Source organism: Halichoerus grypus, chromosome 1 (assembly GCF_964656455.1).
Source record: "Halichoerus grypus chromosome 1, mHalGry1.hap1.1, whole genome shotgun sequence".
Classification (NCBI taxonomy): Eukaryota; Metazoa; Chordata; class Mammalia; order Carnivora; family Phocidae; genus Halichoerus; species Halichoerus grypus.
Window position 1 is genome coordinate 132,814,873 of NC_135712.1, and position 18,841 is coordinate 132,833,713.

At 38.9% G+C, this 18,841-nt stretch overlaps 1 protein-coding gene across 1 annotated transcript in view; it reads right to left on the minus strand.

The window, feature by feature from the left end:
• PP2D1 (protein phosphatase 2C like domain containing 1) overlaps nucleotides 1-18,841 on the minus strand; it is a 33,241-nt gene that overhangs the window by 3,831 nt on the left and 10,569 nt on the right. Inside the window, 1 exon segment of the mRNA XM_078059174.1 lies at nucleotides 2,522-3,585. Within this exon segment, the coding sequence (XP_077915300.1) occupies nucleotides 2,522-3,585 (1,064 nt within the window).

Sequence of the window (18,841 nt, forward strand, 5' to 3'; positions counted from 1 at the left end):
GCAATGTTATTTTTTGTCAAGGTTATTGTGAAGATTTAAGAAGGTAATTTAGGGGCGCCTGGGTGGCTCAGTCGTTAAGCGTCTGCCTTCGGCTCAGGTCATGATCCCAGGGTCCTAGGATCGAGCCCCACATCGGGCTCCCTGCTCAGCGGGGAGTCTGCTTCCCTCTCTCCCTCTGTTGCTCCCCCTGCTTGTGCTCTCTGTCTGTCTCTGTCAAATAAATAAATGAAAAACTATGCATAATATACACCTGCTCTGAAGCCATCTGGAATCTCAGCATAAAGCCTGAGAAGTGACAAAAATTCTGAGGAAACTGGCATTGGACTTGGCTTCTTTATATTGCTTAATCTGGAGTACTCATCTTGGGCTCAGAACCAGAGCTAGAGGGGCACCTGGGTGGCTCAGTTGTTAAGCATCTGCCTTCAGCTCAGGTCATGATCCCAGGATCCTGGGATTGAGTCCCGAATCGGGCTCCCTGCTCAGCGGGGAATATGCTTCTCCCTCTCCCACTCCCCCTGCCTGTGTTCCCTCTCTCACTGTGTCTCTCTCTGTCAAATACATAAATAAAATATTTTTTAAAAAATTAAAAAAAAAAAGAACTGGAGCTAGATCAGAAACAGGCTGACACCCAGGGGCCTTGACATTGTAGTGGTCTTTGATTATCTGGTTTTTGTTCGGAGCCATCTCAGACACATTGTCCCACTCGCTGAGGGCCAGCCTCCTCAGGTTGTGGAAGCAATTCCCTTCAGATGCAGCATGACATTGTGGGCTTGATTCCCAGCTCCAATTCCTATTACCTCCGAGACCTTGAACAAATTATCTCACCTGAGCTTCCCTTTTCTTATCTGGAAAAATGGGGTAACCACACTTAGATAACGAGGGGGGTGGTGGGAGATAGAACAGGTGTTTAAGGGTCCAAACTTGCAGCAAGTAGTAAATAAGTCCTAGAGATCCAATGCACAGTATAGGGAATATAGAGATCAATACTGTATTATAGTCATCAAACTTGTTGAGACTAGAATTTAATTGTTTCAACCACCAAAGAAAAATGATAATTATGTAACATGATAGAAATGCTAATTATCACCCAAACAGCAATCATATTACTATATATGAATGTATCATATTAACATACTTTAAACTTGCACAATGTTATATGCCAAATACATTAAAAAAAAATACTTAGGGGTGCCTGGGTGGCTCAGTCGTTAAGCGTCTGCCTTCGGCTCAGGTCATGATCCCAAGGTCCTGAAATCAAGCCCCGCTTTGGGCTCCCTGCTCTGCAGGAAGCCTGCTTCTCCCTCTCCCACTCCCCTTGCTTGTGTTCCCTCTCTTGCTGTGTCTCTCTCTGTCAAATAAATAAATAAAATCTTAAAAAAAAAAAATACTTAGAGGATATCTTTAGATATCAGGGTTCTCATAAGATTAAATGAAAAATTAGGCTATATTCAATATTCAATAAATGGACACTATTATTAATAATAACTCTAGGGATGCCTGGGTGGCTCAGTCAGTTAAGTGTCTGCCTTCGGCTCAGGTCATGATCCCAGGGTCCTGGGATCCAGTTCCATGTCGGGCTCCTTGCTCAGCAGGGAGTCTGCTTCTCCCTCTGTCCTTCACCCTGCGCATGCTCTCTCTTGCTCTCTCACTCAAATAAATAAAATATTAAAAAGTAATAATAGTAACAACTCTATAGAGGGGCACCTTACTGGCTCAGTCGGTAAACCATGAGATTCTTGATCTCAGGGTCGTGAGTTTGAGCCCCACGCTGGGGGTAGGGTTTATTTAAAAATAATAATAGTAATTCTATTGATGAAAGGGGTAGTGGAAACCTAATGAAGCATGTCATGGAACTCAGCTTAACTTTGCTAAAAATGTTTTACGTATAGGCTTTCCATTTTGGCAAGCTCCTAAGGTAGACCTTTAGCACTGAAAGGATTGATTCTTGAAATACAATTTTAAAAATACAGCCAAATGTTTGGAGAAGAGAATATATGCTTATAAACTTGAGGCACAAACTATTGTTTTCTCTAAAATTAAATTGTTGCTACTTGGCCAGTGAGCACAAGTGACCTATTGCAAATGTGTTATCAGAATAACTGACCAGTTTAAACAACCAGACTTGTAACAATCCCCAAAGAACTTTCCATTCTCCTGGAAAAGGGAAGTAGGGGAAATGTTTTTTGTTTCATTCAGATCTAAGCAAATGTAATATGTTTGCTTTGCCTTTATCTACAGCTGTATTACTACCCCATTTAGAAAATTTAATGTTTCTGTCAAATTATTACATATATGTTCCTTCTTGGGAAAAAAAATTACAATTATTTTTGTGCCTGCAATCTGCATCTAAACTGTGATTGTTGATCATTTCTTAAATTAGTCAATGGAATTTCAAGGCATTAATAAGTCACTAAATCATAGGTCACTAAATAGCTCTGGAACCAAGAGAAGTTTTGCTGCCAGGAATAAAAAATAAATGTAAGGTGTATATAATAAGTGGTGCACCACTCCATGTACATACCAGTGTTTGCAATATGGAGTACTCCAGACATTATTTGTGGCATCATCTGGGAAGGGAAACTCTTTGCCAAGTCATCACCCTTATTGATTTTCCAATTCTTCTTAGCATAGGGTTTTTTAATATTGCCTTCCAATATACAAGTAACTGCAGAACAGCCACTCCATCGAACCCTGGATACTTCATTCCTTCCGAGACGTAAAAGTCTATCCATTCTCCAAAATGCTTTTGCAAAGGCTTTGTGTATGTTCTCATACTCACATTTCACCGTTTTTCTCTTTTTCTTTATGGAGGAAAAAAGTTCTTCTATAGCTATGTATTCCTCCCTAAATACTGTGTGAAAGGATTGGATTACGTTTTGCTCTTCAGGAGTCATTTGGTAGGAAGGATCAAATCTGGAAAGTTGATGGAGAAGTAAAACTGGAAGTTCCATTGATGTCAAGTCTGCCGCTGAGGCACCATGATGTCCATCGAACAAACCCAAAAAACACACATCGGGTTTATTGCCAAAGTTATTCACCACAGTGAATTTATCATTCATGTCAGCTTTCCATGTAGAATTTCTATCTTCACAAACGGCTACACCTTTAATCAATACATGACAGATTGTTTGAGAATATATGGAACTCCTGTGAATGTTATCAATAATCTTATAGTATGCTGGGATTTGTTTCTTCCAAAGTAGCTCAAAAGCATTATTAATGCTCTGTAGGATTTTTTCAGTGAATATAGAAAATGACAATAGTTTAGTGATTATAAACTGTCTCTGAATGGAAATCAGTGGGAGCGCGGGTTTCTTTCCCCCCATCCATTGAAACCCCAGGGTGGCCAGAGCCATGTGCAGCTTTTTATGGAGGAAAATTTCAGGTAGATCAATTTCATGCTTGCATATGGAACAGGGAAATGTGATCATTTGATCATGCTGCTCTTCATGGTCTTCAGAGTCTCTTGATGGTCTGTTCTTTTCCTTCTTTCTAAAATACCTTCTTCTCAATGAAAGTGGGATTTCTTTCTCTGAATCAAATGTTGATTTTCTCACATTCCATTCCCTTGATTTCCAAAACACTCTGCAAACAGGACAAAAGATATTGACATGCCAGGAATGACACACTGAAAGTCTTTTTTTTTTTTAAGATTTATTTATTATTTATTCATAGAAAATGAGAGAGTGAGCACCTGGCAGGGGCAGAGGGAGAGAATCTTCAAGCAGACTCCCCACTGAGCACAGAGCCCAACTCCGGGCTTGATCTCTCAACCCATGAGATCATGACCTGAGCCGTGACCCGAAGTGGAGAGTCAGGCGCTTAACCCACTGAACCACCCATGTGCCCCAATACACTGAAAGTCCTTTCAAGCAGACCCTTGCCTTTGCAATTTGCTTTAGTTCCTCATGATTCTATGTGAGCCTACCATTGAATATCTTGATGCATCTTTCTATCATTCCCCCAAAAATACACAGTAGAAGTACTCAAAAAATTGGTGACTGAACTGTGGATGCCTGAATAAAATTAGGCAAAGTCTCTACAAAGTCAACTAGAAATCTAAGAGAAAATACTCAGAGAAATTGGCACAAGATTGTATCCCAGGCATGTGAAGGTACATGCTTGAGACCTAGGTATTTGATTTAAAATTTGAGCAAAATTAAAAAAAAAAAAAAAAAATTTGAGCATAATTATTTTTGTACTCCATTTTATGTTGTTGAAAATACTTTTGTTTTTTCTACTTAAAGGGTTCACAGGAAAATGAATAGGAGGGGCACCTGGGTGGCTCAGTCAGTTAAACATCTAATTCTTGGTTCTGGCTTTGGTCATAATCTTAGGATGGTGGGATTGAGCCCTGCATGAGGCTCCGCACTCAGCACCGTGTCTGCTTGAGATTCTCTCCCTCTCGCTCCCTCTCTGCCCCTTCCCCTGCTCGTGTGCTCTCTCTCTCTAAAATAAATAAAATCTTTAAAAAAATATTTTAAAACCTAAAAAATCAAAGTTAGTAGCTTTAAATGCTTATGACATGTGACATGTTGTTAACCTCAACTCAACATCATATAAGTTATATTTAACTTTAACTCAACTCATGGAAGTTGTATTTGATCTGAATACATTTAATGTGTTAGATCGGCCTACAACAATAAGAATGTCTGAGGCCCATAGGGACTTAAAACATTCCAAGCATAGTAAAGGTATTCAAGAATGCTGATAGTTGTTAAAATAAGAAATGAGTCCATTTAGTACTAATGACAAAATAATAATAAAACAAAATAATAATAATAATGACAAAATAATAAAAACAAAATAATAATAGCATAAAACTAATGCATAATCATTTTTAAGTTCAAGACAGAAAGACACAAACTAGAAATGAAAGCGTGTTCTCTTGTTTCCCCAGTCTCACCTCCACCTCCCAAATCCCAGTCTTGGTTAATGGCCTGTTATCTATCTTTCCGAACGTGTATATATAAGATATTTTGTAATATGTTAATAATATATTGTATTTGTTATTATATATAAATACATTATAATTATCATATACATTATATATTAATATATTATAATTATATCATTAATGTAATCTATTATTATGTTACATATAATAATTAAATATATAATAATATATTAATAGTATTAACATTACTTACATAAATATATTTACATATAAAATATATATGTCATCTTTTCTGAAATGTAAATAAGTCACATTTTGCATACCATCCTAGAATCTGCCATTATTACTCAATACTAAGTCATGGCCTCATATTGAAAGTTTGAATATGAAGAGACAAAACAATATACTATGAACAATGTAGAGTTTGGATTTAAAAAAAAAAAACTGTCTTCAAAAAAAAAATCTGTCTCCACTTACAAATTATATGGCCTTAGCCAAGTTATTAAGCTTCTCTGAACATCTGCTTTCTTATCTGTAAATGAACAGGATTATTTATAGCATCAAATGAGATAAATGGTGAAGCAATTGGCAACAGGGGACATTCAAAAAGTGCCGGCTCCTTCTACCCTAAGCAAAAAGGACACTTAGAACTGTACCAAATAAAAACATATCACATGAAGACATGAAATTGTAATGTTTAGGGGAAAATGTATTCTATATAAAACTAATTTAAGAAAAAAAATCAGTAAATCAACGGGAAAGGATTTTTTTTTTTAAGTAATCTTTATACCCAATATGGGAGTTGAACTTAGAATCCTGAGATCAAGAGTTGCATGCTCTACTGACTGAGACAGCCAGGTGCCCTGGGTGAGGATTTTTTTAATAGCAGTACCTGAATCTGAGTGTTTCAGAATTGTGTTATATGTATTTATTAATATGTTGTGGTAAATTGTATATATCATTGCTTCGCTACAATTGTTACTCAGTTTAAAAAATAATAATAAACTGGACATATAAAATAAAACACAGTTTAGGGGCACCTGGCTGGCTCAGTCAGAGGAGCATGGGACTCTTGATCTTGGAGTCGTGAGTTCAAGCCCCACGTTGGGTGTAGTGATTACTTAAATAAATAAAGACTTGAAAAAATGGAACACAATTTTGAGAAACATATGTAAATTAAAAATGAATGCATAGGGGCGCCTGGGTGGCTCAGTCGTTAAACATCTGCCTTCGGCTCAGGTCATGATCCCAAGGTCCTGGGATCAAGTCCCACATCGGGCTCCCTGCTCGGTGGGGAGCCTGCTTCTCCCTCTCCCACTCCCCCTGCTTGTGTTCCCTCTCTTGCTGTGTCTCTCTCTGTCAAATAAATAATAAAATAAAAAATCTTTTAAAAAAATGAATAGATAAGTAAATACTTTATGGCTATAGAAAATAGGCAAAAATCTTTAAGATTCTTCCCAGTAGAATTTTCATTCTATATGCTATGCAAAAGTCTTATTTCAAGGGAGGAAAACTTTCCATGATAAATGATAAATAAGATGGAGTACCATGTAATTGGCAAAGGGCTTTAGCAACCTTCATATATGGTTTACATATGGCAATATGATTAGAAATTAAACAAGCAAAGCTCTGAAAAGTTTAAAATGTTTTGCTGCTTTCCTTATTTGTATTTAATTCCCTGAAGGGCACAACTGTATTGAATATAGCTACTCATTCCTATTGTAAAATTTTATTTATAAATTTCCACCTCATAAATGCTTCTGAAGCTATTAGCATATTAGTAGGGCCTTCCCGGCTTTGCCTCAGCCACAAATTTTTGTGTGTTTTTTTTAACAGAAAAATGTAAAAGTACACAAAAATAGAAGAGTATAAAGAGCCCCCATATGCCCATCATCGGCTTCAACCATTATCAACATTTGTCCATTCTTGTTTCATCTTTGTCTTCGGCCATTTTGTTTTTTTATTTCATTCTATTATTTTTATTGGAATATTTAAAAGCAAATGCCAAAATTATATCAGTTTCACTAACAAACACTTCAGTCTCATCAACAAATGTGATCAGCACCCATTCACTTCTTCAATACCTACAACAGGCCAACTTCTGTGCACACATATGCTGACGATGTACAGATAGATAAGGCTTGAAGCTTCGAGGGGAGGAGTTTGCAGAGCCATTCATGTGCTCACACAAAGAATTAAACAGGTCAGATGAAGTCCAGGACAGCGCCCGCCCAGGGACCTAACCCCTTATCTAGCTAGGAGTGGCATCATGACACCTGAGAAGCCGACCTAGAAAAACTCACAGTTGAGAGATATCAACAAGCGGGTCCAAGGCAAATCTGAGGGAATGACCAGTTAGCAGGAGGAAGGAGGAAGAGGACCCACTGAAGGAAATGGACAGACAAGCAGAGAAGTAGGGGGAGAAATGAGAACTGGCAAAGCTATTAAACTCTTCTGGCCAAAATGTATAACAAATATTTTTATTTGCTATTATTTGGTAATGTTCATGTAAAGGATGCAGTTTTCCTGAGGCTTGATGAACTGTTGGGACAATACATAAGGCGCCCTACTCCTGTGATTCGACTTAGGGCCAATCCTTTATACCCGAAGTTTATTTTTCTGTATATGGGAAATAGCCATAAAACAGTTCTCTCTCACATGGAGCTATTCTTAGAATGTAATGTGTCATTCATTCATTCAACAAATGCTTCAGTGTCTGCAGTATCCTAGGTACTGTTTCATTTGCTGGGGATGCAGCAGTAAACAAAACAGGCACAGTCTGTGATGAAGCTTATATTCTGATATGAAGGCAATACATAAAGGAAACATGTAAACATGGAATACCAGGTGGGGGTAAGTACTAACATGAAAAATATAGCAGAATAAGAGTATAGAGAGGGATAGAAGCCTTCCTTTGTATAAGGTAGTCAGAAGAATATATCATTTCCCCGTGTACATAGTCTAACAAGAAGCCAAGATTTCATTTGATAACTAAGAAAGTGGAGGAAAAAGAACACTGTAGATAAAATTGTTCACTGACTTACAGATGGCAACAGACACATGAAAAGATGCTCATCATCAGAGAAATGCAAATCAAAACCACAATGAGATAGATATCACCTCACACCTGTCAGAATGGCTAAAATCAAAAACAAAAGAAACGACAGGTGTTGGCGAGGATGTGGAGAAACAGGAACCCCTGTGCACTGTTGGTGGGAATGCAAACTGGTGCAGCCGCTGTGGAAAACAGTATGGAGGTTCCTCAAAAATTAAAAATAGAACTATTCTATGACCCAGTAATCAAACTACTGGTATTTATCCCCAATATTTTTTTTAAAAAAGTAATTCAAAGGGATCCATGCACACCTATGTTTATTGCAGCATCATTTATTTTTTTTTCCTAAAGATTGTATTTATTTATTTGACAGAGGGAGACACAGCGAGAGAGAGAACACAAGCAGGGGGAGTGGGAGAGGGAGAAGCAGGCTTCCCGTGGAGCAGGGAGCCCGATGTGGGTTTCGATCTCAGGACTCCAGGATAATGACCTGAGCTGAAGGCAGATGCTTAATAACTGAGCCACCCAGGTGTCCCTGCAGCATCATTTATAATAGCCAAATTATGAAAGCAGCCCAAATGTCCACTGATAGAGAAGTGAATAAAGAAGAAGTGAGATATAGGGGCGCCTGGGTGGCTCAGTCATTAAGCGTCTGCCTTCGGCTCAGGTCATGATCCCAGGGTCCTGGGATCGAGCCCCACGTCGGGCTCCCTGCTCCGCGGGAAGCCTGCTTCTCCCTCTCCTACTCCCCCTGCTTCTGTTCCCTCTCTCGCTGTGTCTCTCTCTGTCAAATAAATAAATGAAATCTTTTAAAAAAAAAAGTGAGATATATAGATATAGATATACATATACATATACATATACATATATATCTATATATATATAGTGGGATATTACTCAGCCATAGAAAAGAACGAAATCTTGCCATTTGTATCAACATAGATGGATCTAGAGAGTGTAATGCTAAGTGAAGTCAGTCAGAGAAAGACAAATACCATATGATTTTACTCATGTGGAATTTAAGAAACAAAACAAATGAACAAAGGAAAAAAAAAAGAGAGAGACAAACCAAGAAATACTCTTCACTATAGAGAATAAATTGACAGTTACCAGAGGGGCAGTTGATGAGAGGATGGGGGAAATAGGTGGGACCTTTCATAGGGTCCCATCTCCTAGACTCACTATGGGATCCTACTTGTCTGTCTGTGGCCTGGATCATTTACATAGGAATCTGATTTAGTGATTTAGGGAATCTACCAAATAGTTTTCAGCCCTCTCCCAGTGAGGGTTATCAAGTGTATTCAGCCTGAGCCACCCCTGAGTGTTCCGGTTTCTCACAATTGTGTTTGCTTTCTCATAAAGCTTGGATACAAACAAAAAAAAAGGGGGGAGGATTAAGAGCACATTTATCATGATGAGCTCTGAGTAATGTATAGAATTGTTGAATCACTGCGGCGCCTGGGTGGCGCAGTCGGTTAAGCGTCCGACTCTTGATTTCAGCTCAGGTCATGATCTCAGGGTCGTGGGGTCAAGCCCTATGTCAGGCTCCATGCTCATTGTGGAGTCTGCTGGAGATTCTCTCTCCCTCTTCCTCTGCCCCTCCACCCGCTCACCTTCTCTCTCTGTCTCTCAAATAAATAAATAAATCTTTACCAAAAAAATTGTTGAATCACTATATTGTACACCTGAGACGAATCTAACACTGTACGTTAATTACACTGGAATTTTAAAAAAATGTCCATTGACTACATTTGTCCTCCAATAGGAATGAAGACAATTTACCTGAAAGCACTATCAATTTCCTTGCTCATTTGGAATTGTTACCTCCCTTTACCTCCTCTTACCGCCCTTCCCCAGCCTCCGTTCCTCCAACTTGGATAGTGATGGTGATGGCTATGGTGGTGGTGGTGGCAGCGGCGGGGGCGGGGGGCTCCCAGTGATGTGATGGGAGACCTCTCTGTGTGGAACGTTCACTACATCACCTGGAACCTCGCTCAGAACTCTCTTTATGATTCTGAAGGACTATGAAGCAGGAAGGGCACAACTGTATTAAGTAACAAACTTGTGCTTGAAATTTCGGAAAGAAGAATCATTCATTAAATATACTGTCTTGAGCCTGTGTAATAGGATTAAAAAAATAAGAGGAGGGACTATCAAATAGGTTTTTTCTTGTAAGTCATGGACTTTCAACATACTGATTCCAGAAGACCACCCTTAATGCACAGACCAGTTCTCTTCTCACTCAGAGGTAAGGTATCTCAGGCCATGTCTCCAGGACACCTCCTCTTACCTGCCCTGTAGGGTCTGCCCACTCCATCTCGCTGCCCCAAGTCACTGCCAGAGTTACAGACCTTGTTTGAACCGTCTTTTTGTTTCTTGAGACTGTCTTCACTCCTGGCCAATACCTTTAGTTCCTAGACTCATAATCCAGAGCTGCATTCCACCCTCACACCACAGGATGGGTTAAAACTAGAGTTCTAGAGCCATTTGTTTGCATATTGAAGAAATTTGGACAAGACAATTGCTTCCTGGACATTTCCATGGGAATGTACTACAGTCAACTCAAAGCTGACATGTCCAAAATGGAACTCACTACATTTCCTCCAGAATCTCTCACCATGACCTTAGTTAAGCTGGAAACTGTTTCGCAGAATCCTTTTCCCTGTGTGGTTCCAGGTTAGAGTTGGCCAAGAAAGGAATTTGGAGGCACCCTATCCGAATGCCATCATGGTTCAGTGATACGACCTGTAGAGGCAGAGGTGCCTGGCAGGTTCCAGCTTGTCCTTGCTCCCTCTATTTTGCCTCCAGCTCTTCCTCTGGACTGAAGGCCCTGCTGACCAACAGCAGCTCCAGATCCATCAGCAGATGCCTGCCCTGAGACCCACAAAGGCAAATGCTTCTTCTAGACTCCTCCATCAGTCTCCCCTCTGAGGTCCAACTTCGGTGGCTGGACATCCTTGGCTTCTCAGCCTGACTGGTTGGGGATTTAACTCCCCTTCCCAGATGTCCAATTGCTTCCACAAACTGTGCAAGGCCTAATTTCAACAACAAAGTCCTTATTCCATGAGTCCTAGGGTTCAGCTTTTACTGATGGAACCCTGGATGCTACAGACACCACACCACCACCACCACCCTGTTCTCCTCTTCTGCGTGTATACAATCAATCACCAACACCTGTCAGAGCTCTTTCTTCAGTTTCCCTCTACTCACGCACTTGTCTCCTTTTCCACTGCTTTCACACTCTTCCAGGGTACAACAATATTTTGCCTGGATTACTGCACTGGCCTCCTAGCTGCTCTCCCCACGTCCGGTCTGGTTGCTTCTCAATGCATTCTTCTGGGAGTAGCCAGACGTGATCCAACTGCCTAAGGCTTGTTACTGGCTTGGGATAAGCTCCTGGTTCCTGGGATAAGCTCCTTAATGTGTTTGACAAAGCTCTGCCTCATTTGCCTCTGCTAATTCGTCTAGCTTCACTTCTCATCATTGCCCCCTCACCCCGTGCCAATATTGTGCAGAGCCATCAAACAAATCCTCACCAGTTTGGTAGGACATGGCATTTGATTGTTTTCCTTTGAATTTCTTATTATTCAATTACTTTGTAATTCATACCACATATGCCCACACTGCATATTCATTTCCATCCACTGCCTCATCCCCCTGCCTCCACAAATGTGGGAAGGAGTGAGGCATGTTTTTTAAGCAAGTACTGAGTCTCCTTTAGGCTCTCACTCCCTGGAGTGGGGTCGGCCACCTTGCAGGACGGCTGTGGTGTTCCTATCTCACCTCCACATGCGGCCATTGGGCTGGGCAGGGATTAGAATAGAAGGAAACCCCCCCCTTCTGGTGACTTAATGGTATCTTTCCAGAGAGGCAAAAATGGAGAAAACATGGTCCTCAAATCCTTCCCAAGGGAGAAGATGGGTATGGGTGTATCTCTACTAAGTTCTCAGCAGCTTCTTTTCTTCCAAAGTCTCTTTGTGGTCTGTTAATTTTGTCATCAGTTGATTATTTTATTTATGTTATTTATTTTATTGACTTCAATAAAAACATGTTGTGCTTATATTTACTGATTGATTAGATACCCAATTAACGCCTTTTCCTTTTTAAAATACTCGAACAATACAGAAGTATGTAGAGGAAGAGCAGAGGTCTCCCTTTCTAGAGGTAATAATCACTGCCAAAAAACCAGGTGTATATCGCTCCAGACTGCTTTCTATGTATTTACATTATACATGAAAATATAGACACAACCTATTTTTTAATTTTATTATTATTATGCTATGTTAGTCACCATACATTACATCATTAGTTTTTGATGTAGTGTTCCATGATTCATTGTTTGTGCATAACACCCAGTGCTCCATGCAGAATGTGCCCTCCTCAATACCCATCACCAGGCTAACCCATCCCCCCACCAGACACAACCTATTTTTTAAAGTAAACTCCACCCCCAACATGGGTATTTTTAAATTTTTAAATTTAGGTTTAATTTGCATACTGTCAATGGCACAAATTCTAAATGTACAGTATGATGAATTTTTAGATGGGAATACACTTGTAGACTCCATTAAAACACTTTTCTGTATTTTTAAAAATAACTTGGTAACATAACCACAATATTATTCTATAAATGCTTTCTGTCATTTACTAGTATGGGGTGGGGATTTTCAAGTCGGTACCTTTCAACTTACCCTATTCTTTTTAACTGCTGTATTATATTCTCTAAAAAATATAAAACATTTTAACATAGATTGCCTATAATGATGGATTTTTTTTTGCTATAATAATCAAAGTTACAATAAATATGAACACATATGTGCAGGCCTGGTGCACAAGCTGGTGCTTGTTGGATATCCAAACCACAGAAAGTATGGCTAGGTAATGAATACATTATTCTTCTTAGTATTGCTATTATATTTTATATATAGATTCAAAATGTTACTCTGTGCCTATTCATCATTTTAAAAATGAATGAGGCAGCATTGTTTATAGTGCCTAAAAATAAGTAATTAGTTTACTAAACCAGTTGTAAATACATTGGCATACTGTAAGGCCTATAAAAACAAATGGATTTATTTAGAATAAAATCCACTGAATATCATTTGATAAAAAGCAGACTACAGAAGAGCATAAATAGGATAAACTCATTTTTGTAAAATTGTACAGCTGCATAAAGAAATAGCTAGAAAAATATTTACCAAACTAATAGTTTTATTATTGTAAGAGATTTTTACTTTTTTATTTTTGCTTTTTTATTTAGATTTTTTTAAATGAAAATGTATCATTTCCCCTGAATAATTATGGTATTTTCAAATAAATAAATCTATGCCCTTTTTATAGTTTTACATAAAAACTTCCATACATTTTTATTTTAAAAAAATAAATCAGGGGGGCGCCTGGGTGGCTCAGTCATTAAGCGTCTGCCTTCGGCTCAGGTCATGATCCCAGGGTCCTGGGTTCGAGCCCCACATCAGGCTCCCTGCTCAGCAGGGAGTCTGCTTGTTCCTCACCCCCGCACTCCTCCTCCCTACTCCTGTGTTCTCTCTCTCAAATAAACAAATAAAATCTTTAAAAAACAAAACAAAACAAAAAACAATGCTCCAACAAAAAAATCCTGTACGTATACCCATTTGATAAATTCCTTGCAGTAAAATTCCTCTATCAACGACTAAGTACATTTGTATTTATCAAATTTATTTAACAACTCTTTATTGAAGATACACTATGTGTCAGACACTGTTTTTAGTTCCTACAAGGAACACATATTCCAAATTTTGCCAAATAGCCACCTATACATTTTATACCAATTTACACCAGTTTTTAGAGTTTTATTTCCTCTATCCTAATTAATAAAGGGCATAAAAGAGAAAAATAGGAGTTTACTGATATTTCTTTTCATTTTACATTAAGAGAAAGGTTGACATTTTTACAAATATTTATAGGGTACTAAACTTTCTTTTACTCTGAAACTGATGATTCAGATACTCTTTCCCCCAATTGTGTTGTTAACCTTTTTCTCGTTGATTAGACACCTATCTTCTATAATAGTAAACTTTTCACATATGTAATTACTTTTCTGTATTGTTTATTTTTTCTTAATAAGCATGCATAATTTTTCTGAAAATAATAAACCTACTTTTAAATATTTAAGTAGCCAACCCAATATTGAAAGAGAAGGACATAGTTGGAGGGCTGACACTATCCAACATCAAGACTTACTCTAGGGGCGCCTGGGTGGCTCAGTCATTAAGCGTCTGCCTTCGGCTCGGGTCATGATCCCAGGGTCCTGGGATCGAGCCCCCCCATCGGGCTCCCTGCTCCGCGGGAAGCCTGCTTCTCCCTCTCCCACTCCCCCTGCTTGTGTTCCCTCTCTCGCTGTGTGTCTGTCAAATAAATAAATAAAATCTTTAAAAAAAAAAAAGACTTAATTTAAAGCTACAGAAATCAAGACAATGTGGTATTGGTGAAAGAACAGACAACAAGATCAATGGAACAGAACAGAGAGCCCAGACATGAACCTACACAGATATAATCAACTGATCTTTAAAAATGGAGCAAAGACAATTCAATGGAAAAAGGATAATCTTTTGAACAAATGGTTCTGGAACAATTGGACATCCTCATGCAAAAAAATAAAAATAAAAGTAAAAGAATCTAGACACAGATCTACCACTTCTCACAAAATTAACTCAAAATGGTTCAAACACCTAAATTTAAAACAGAAAACTACTCGCTCAAATAAATAAAACTTTTTAAAACAGAGAACTATAAAACTCCTAAAATTAACATAGGAGAAAATCTAGTAACCTTGGGTTTGGCAATGACTTTTTAGATATGAAAAGCTCGATCCATGGGAGAAAAATTGATAAGTTGAACTTCATTGAAATTAAAAACTGCTCTGCAAAATATATCAATAGAATGGAAAGGCAAACCACAATTTGGGAGAAAATATTTGTAAAACACACTTTTTTTTTTTTAAAGATTTTATTTATTTATTTGAGAGAGAGAGAGTGCATGAGAGGGGGTAGGGCCAGAGGGAGAAGCAGATTCCCCACTGAGCAGGGAGTCCGATGCAGGACTCGATCCCGGGACTCCAGGATCATGACCTGAGCCGAAGACAGTCGCTTAACCAACTGAGCCACCCAGGCGCCCCTGTAAAACACATATTTGACAAATGACTGATATTCAAAATATGCAAAGAACTCTTAAAACCCCACAATAAAAAAACAAACAACTGGATTTAAAAATGGGCATAAGATCTGAACAGACACTTCACCAAAGAAAATATACAGATGGCAAATAAGCATAGGAAATGATGTTTAATATTGTATGTCATTAGAGAATTGCAAATGAAAACAATGAACTATCACTACACACCTATTAAAATGATACAGTCACTTTGGAAGACAGTTTAGCAGTTTCTTGCAAAATTAAAACAAAACAAAAAAAACTAAACATATGTTTACTCTACAATAGAGCAATTACACTCCTAGGTATTTACCCAAATGAGTTGAAAACTTACATCCACACAAAACCTGCACATGAATGTTTACAGCAACTTTATCCATAATTGACAAAACTTGGAAGCCACCAAGGTGTCCTTCAGTGGGTGAATGGATAAATAAACTGTGGTACATCCATACAATGGAATAGAATTCAGTGATGAAAAGAAATGAGCTATCAGGCCAGGAAAAGATATGGATGAATCTTTAATGCATATCACGAAGGGGAAGAAGCCAATCTAAAAAGGCTACATATCCTATGACTCTAGCAACATGACACTCTAGAAAAGGCAAAACTATGGAGATAATAAAAGGATCAATGGTTGCCAGGAGTTGGGAGGAGAGAGGGATGAATGGGTGGAGCACAGGGGATTTTTAGAGCAGTAAAGCTATTCTGAATGATAATGTAATGGTGGATACAAGTTATTATACATTTGTCAAAACTTACAGAATGTATAATACAAAGAATGAATTTAAATGTAAACTATGGGTTTAGTTCATAATAATGTATCAATATTGGCTTACCAATTCTAACAAATGCATCACGTTAATGCAAGATGTTAAAATGGAGGGACGAAGGGCGTTAGGGTGCGTATAGGAAATCTGTACTTTCTGCTCAATTTTTCTGTAATCCTAAAAATGCTCAAAAATAAGTTTACTAATTAAATAATATGTGTGTATAAGTAGAAACATTCTAGGAAAATATCTTTCTGGAAATGTAGCCAATAATTTTGTTTTCCTAATTTATGTCTAAAGCAAATAAAAAGGTTGTAGGAAATTAGAAGATAGACTCTCTTGGGAAGGTTGATCTCACAGGAGAATTCTTTTCCTATAAGATGGCTATATCAATTATTCATTTTATGTACTGAACACCTACAGGAGTAGGCACCAGACAGAAAGGCCAAAGGCAGGTGTCTTTTCTTGAGGAGATCAGTGTCATGAGGAAGATCGACATACAGGTGCGGTACTGGATAACAACAATGTCAGTGCAGGGACTATTTCTAATCATTTCATCCACTTTGTCTTACATCCATACGATGCTGCAAACAGACAGTATTAACCCATTTTACAGGCAAAAAGACACGAAGCTCTGGAAGGTGAGTTAGCTTGCTTGGGGTAAGTGGCAGAGGTGACAATTAAGCTCAAGTGTGTTGGCCAGCAAAATGGGTGACTTTTCTATCATGCCAGAGACAGAGGTAAAGTCAATTCACTTTGGAAGAAGCAGACCATCAGTGATTCATGTTGCTTAAGGAAGCTGGATTCTGGTTTGAAACTTTTGACGTTCAAATACATTCACAAGTCTTTTGTCTCAGACTCACTCTTACTTGCCTTTTTCCCACTGGAGTCAGTTCTTTGGTTTGTCATCCTCCCAACTGAAGGTCCATCAGCTTCGTGTGGCTCAACAGAAAGAACAGACTAGAAAATACCGAAAGCCAAGCTCTCTAGTGGGCTGCCCTCGTTCGGCTTAAACCTGTCTGTCAAATTCAAGTTTCCTAGATATTCGACAACTATGCTTGTAAAAGTCAAGGCAGCAGGCACCAGCCTGTGTGGAAGAGAGTTATATTTAGTAGTCTTTTAGGAGCTGTCTCTTTGGATATCACGGAGATTCTGGTACAGCTTGTTACTGTTTGAGGGCTTGTGGGCCTGCAGCAGAGAAAACGGAGTGGGTGGTTTGCTGAAGTTTTTATAAATACCCCAGTATTTATTTAATGGTAGAAACACACAGAGAGAACACACAGAGCATTAGAGGAAAGAACACAGCTTAGCTCCATTCATCCTCTGGGCCCAGGACCTCTGGAGCCAGCTGCAGCCCTGTGTCTGGGGAAGTCACCTGCCTGGCTGCTGGAGGAGGAAGGAAGGAAGGAACAGGGAACAATGAAGCCCTTGTTAAAAGCCAAGATTTTTGTTGTTGTTGTTTGGTTTTGTTTTTTAAGTTTGTTTTCTAATCATGTCACTCCTCGGCTTAAAACCTTTCAGGAGCTTGTCCCTGCTTCTAGGATAAAGGTCAAAAGCCCTGATACGGCAGGCGAGGCTCTCTAGAGCCTGCTCTTCAGCCTCATCTCTCCCCATTTTCCTTTTCTTTGAAGTTCCTCAAACATGTCCACACTCTGCCCACCTCAGGCCTATTCATGCTATTCCCTCCACCTGGAATGCTTTTCCCACCACTGTCCCTAATTCTAGCTTATTCTTCATTTCTCAGCTAAAACGTTAGTTCTGCAAGCTGAACTTCAGCATCATCAGAAAGGGTTTCCGGAGGCCTCAAATCAATTCTCCATCTGGGGTGACTGGGTGGCTCAGTCGGTTAAATGTCTGCTTTTGGCTCAGGTCATGATCCCAGGGTCCTGGGATTGAGCTTCTCCCTCTCCCTCTGCTGCTCTCCCTGCTTGTGCTCTCTCGTTCTCTCTGACAAATAAATAAATAAAATCTTTTTTTAAAAAATCAATGCTCCATCCTTGTCATACACCTTCCCAACTCCTTATATGATTCCTTTGAGTTTCTAATGATATCTCTGTGTGATTATTTAATTAATGTCTGTCTCTCCATTTCTGTCTCGCTTGCCATTTTAACCTCAGAGCCAATGCACAGACTTAGAGTAGGTATGTCTGCCATGTAAGGAGAGTTCCACAAATATTTGTTAAATAAATGAACAAGTAAAATAAATGTTTAAGGACTTAAATATTCAGTTTTAATAAAGGGAGTAAAAAAGATCCTCATTATTTTCCCTCTTTCTCAATTCTTCTCTGTGCCTTAGTCTGAAAATACATTCCCAGAAGCTGGCCAATAGTAGGACTAAGAAAAAGGAGAATGTAATCTCAGAAGCTCTTAGACTCTGCTGCTGGGAACTTGGCCACCAAGCAGTCTTACCCTCTACGCCTGTGTTGTCCAATACGGTAGCCACTAGCCATGTGTGCTGTTTAAATTTAAACTAGTTAAGGGGCACCTGGCTGGCTCAGTTGGTAGAGCATGGGACTCTTAATCTTGGGGCCAAGGGTTCAAGTCCTACGTTGGGTGTGGAGCCTACTTAAAATAAAAGAAATAAATTAAACTAGTTAAAATTAAATAAAATAAAAATTTCATCAATTGATCACATTAAAAGTTCATCAATCCCACCAGCTACATTTCACATGTCAATGGTCACACATGGTCAGTAGCTACCATATTGGACTGTGCCAATGTAGAACCTTTCCATTATCACGGAAAGTTCTATTGAATAGTGAGTGCTACTCTAGAATGAAAAATACCTCTTCTGCACAGAACACAGGATTCTCAGCAGGTTGAAAGAAGAAAGCCTACTTTCCTTCCTGCTTTCAGATCAGGAGGTGGGGGAGTAAGCCCTGTGGCCGTTAGGATTATTGTCTCTATTACATGTAATTTTCAGATGCTGCA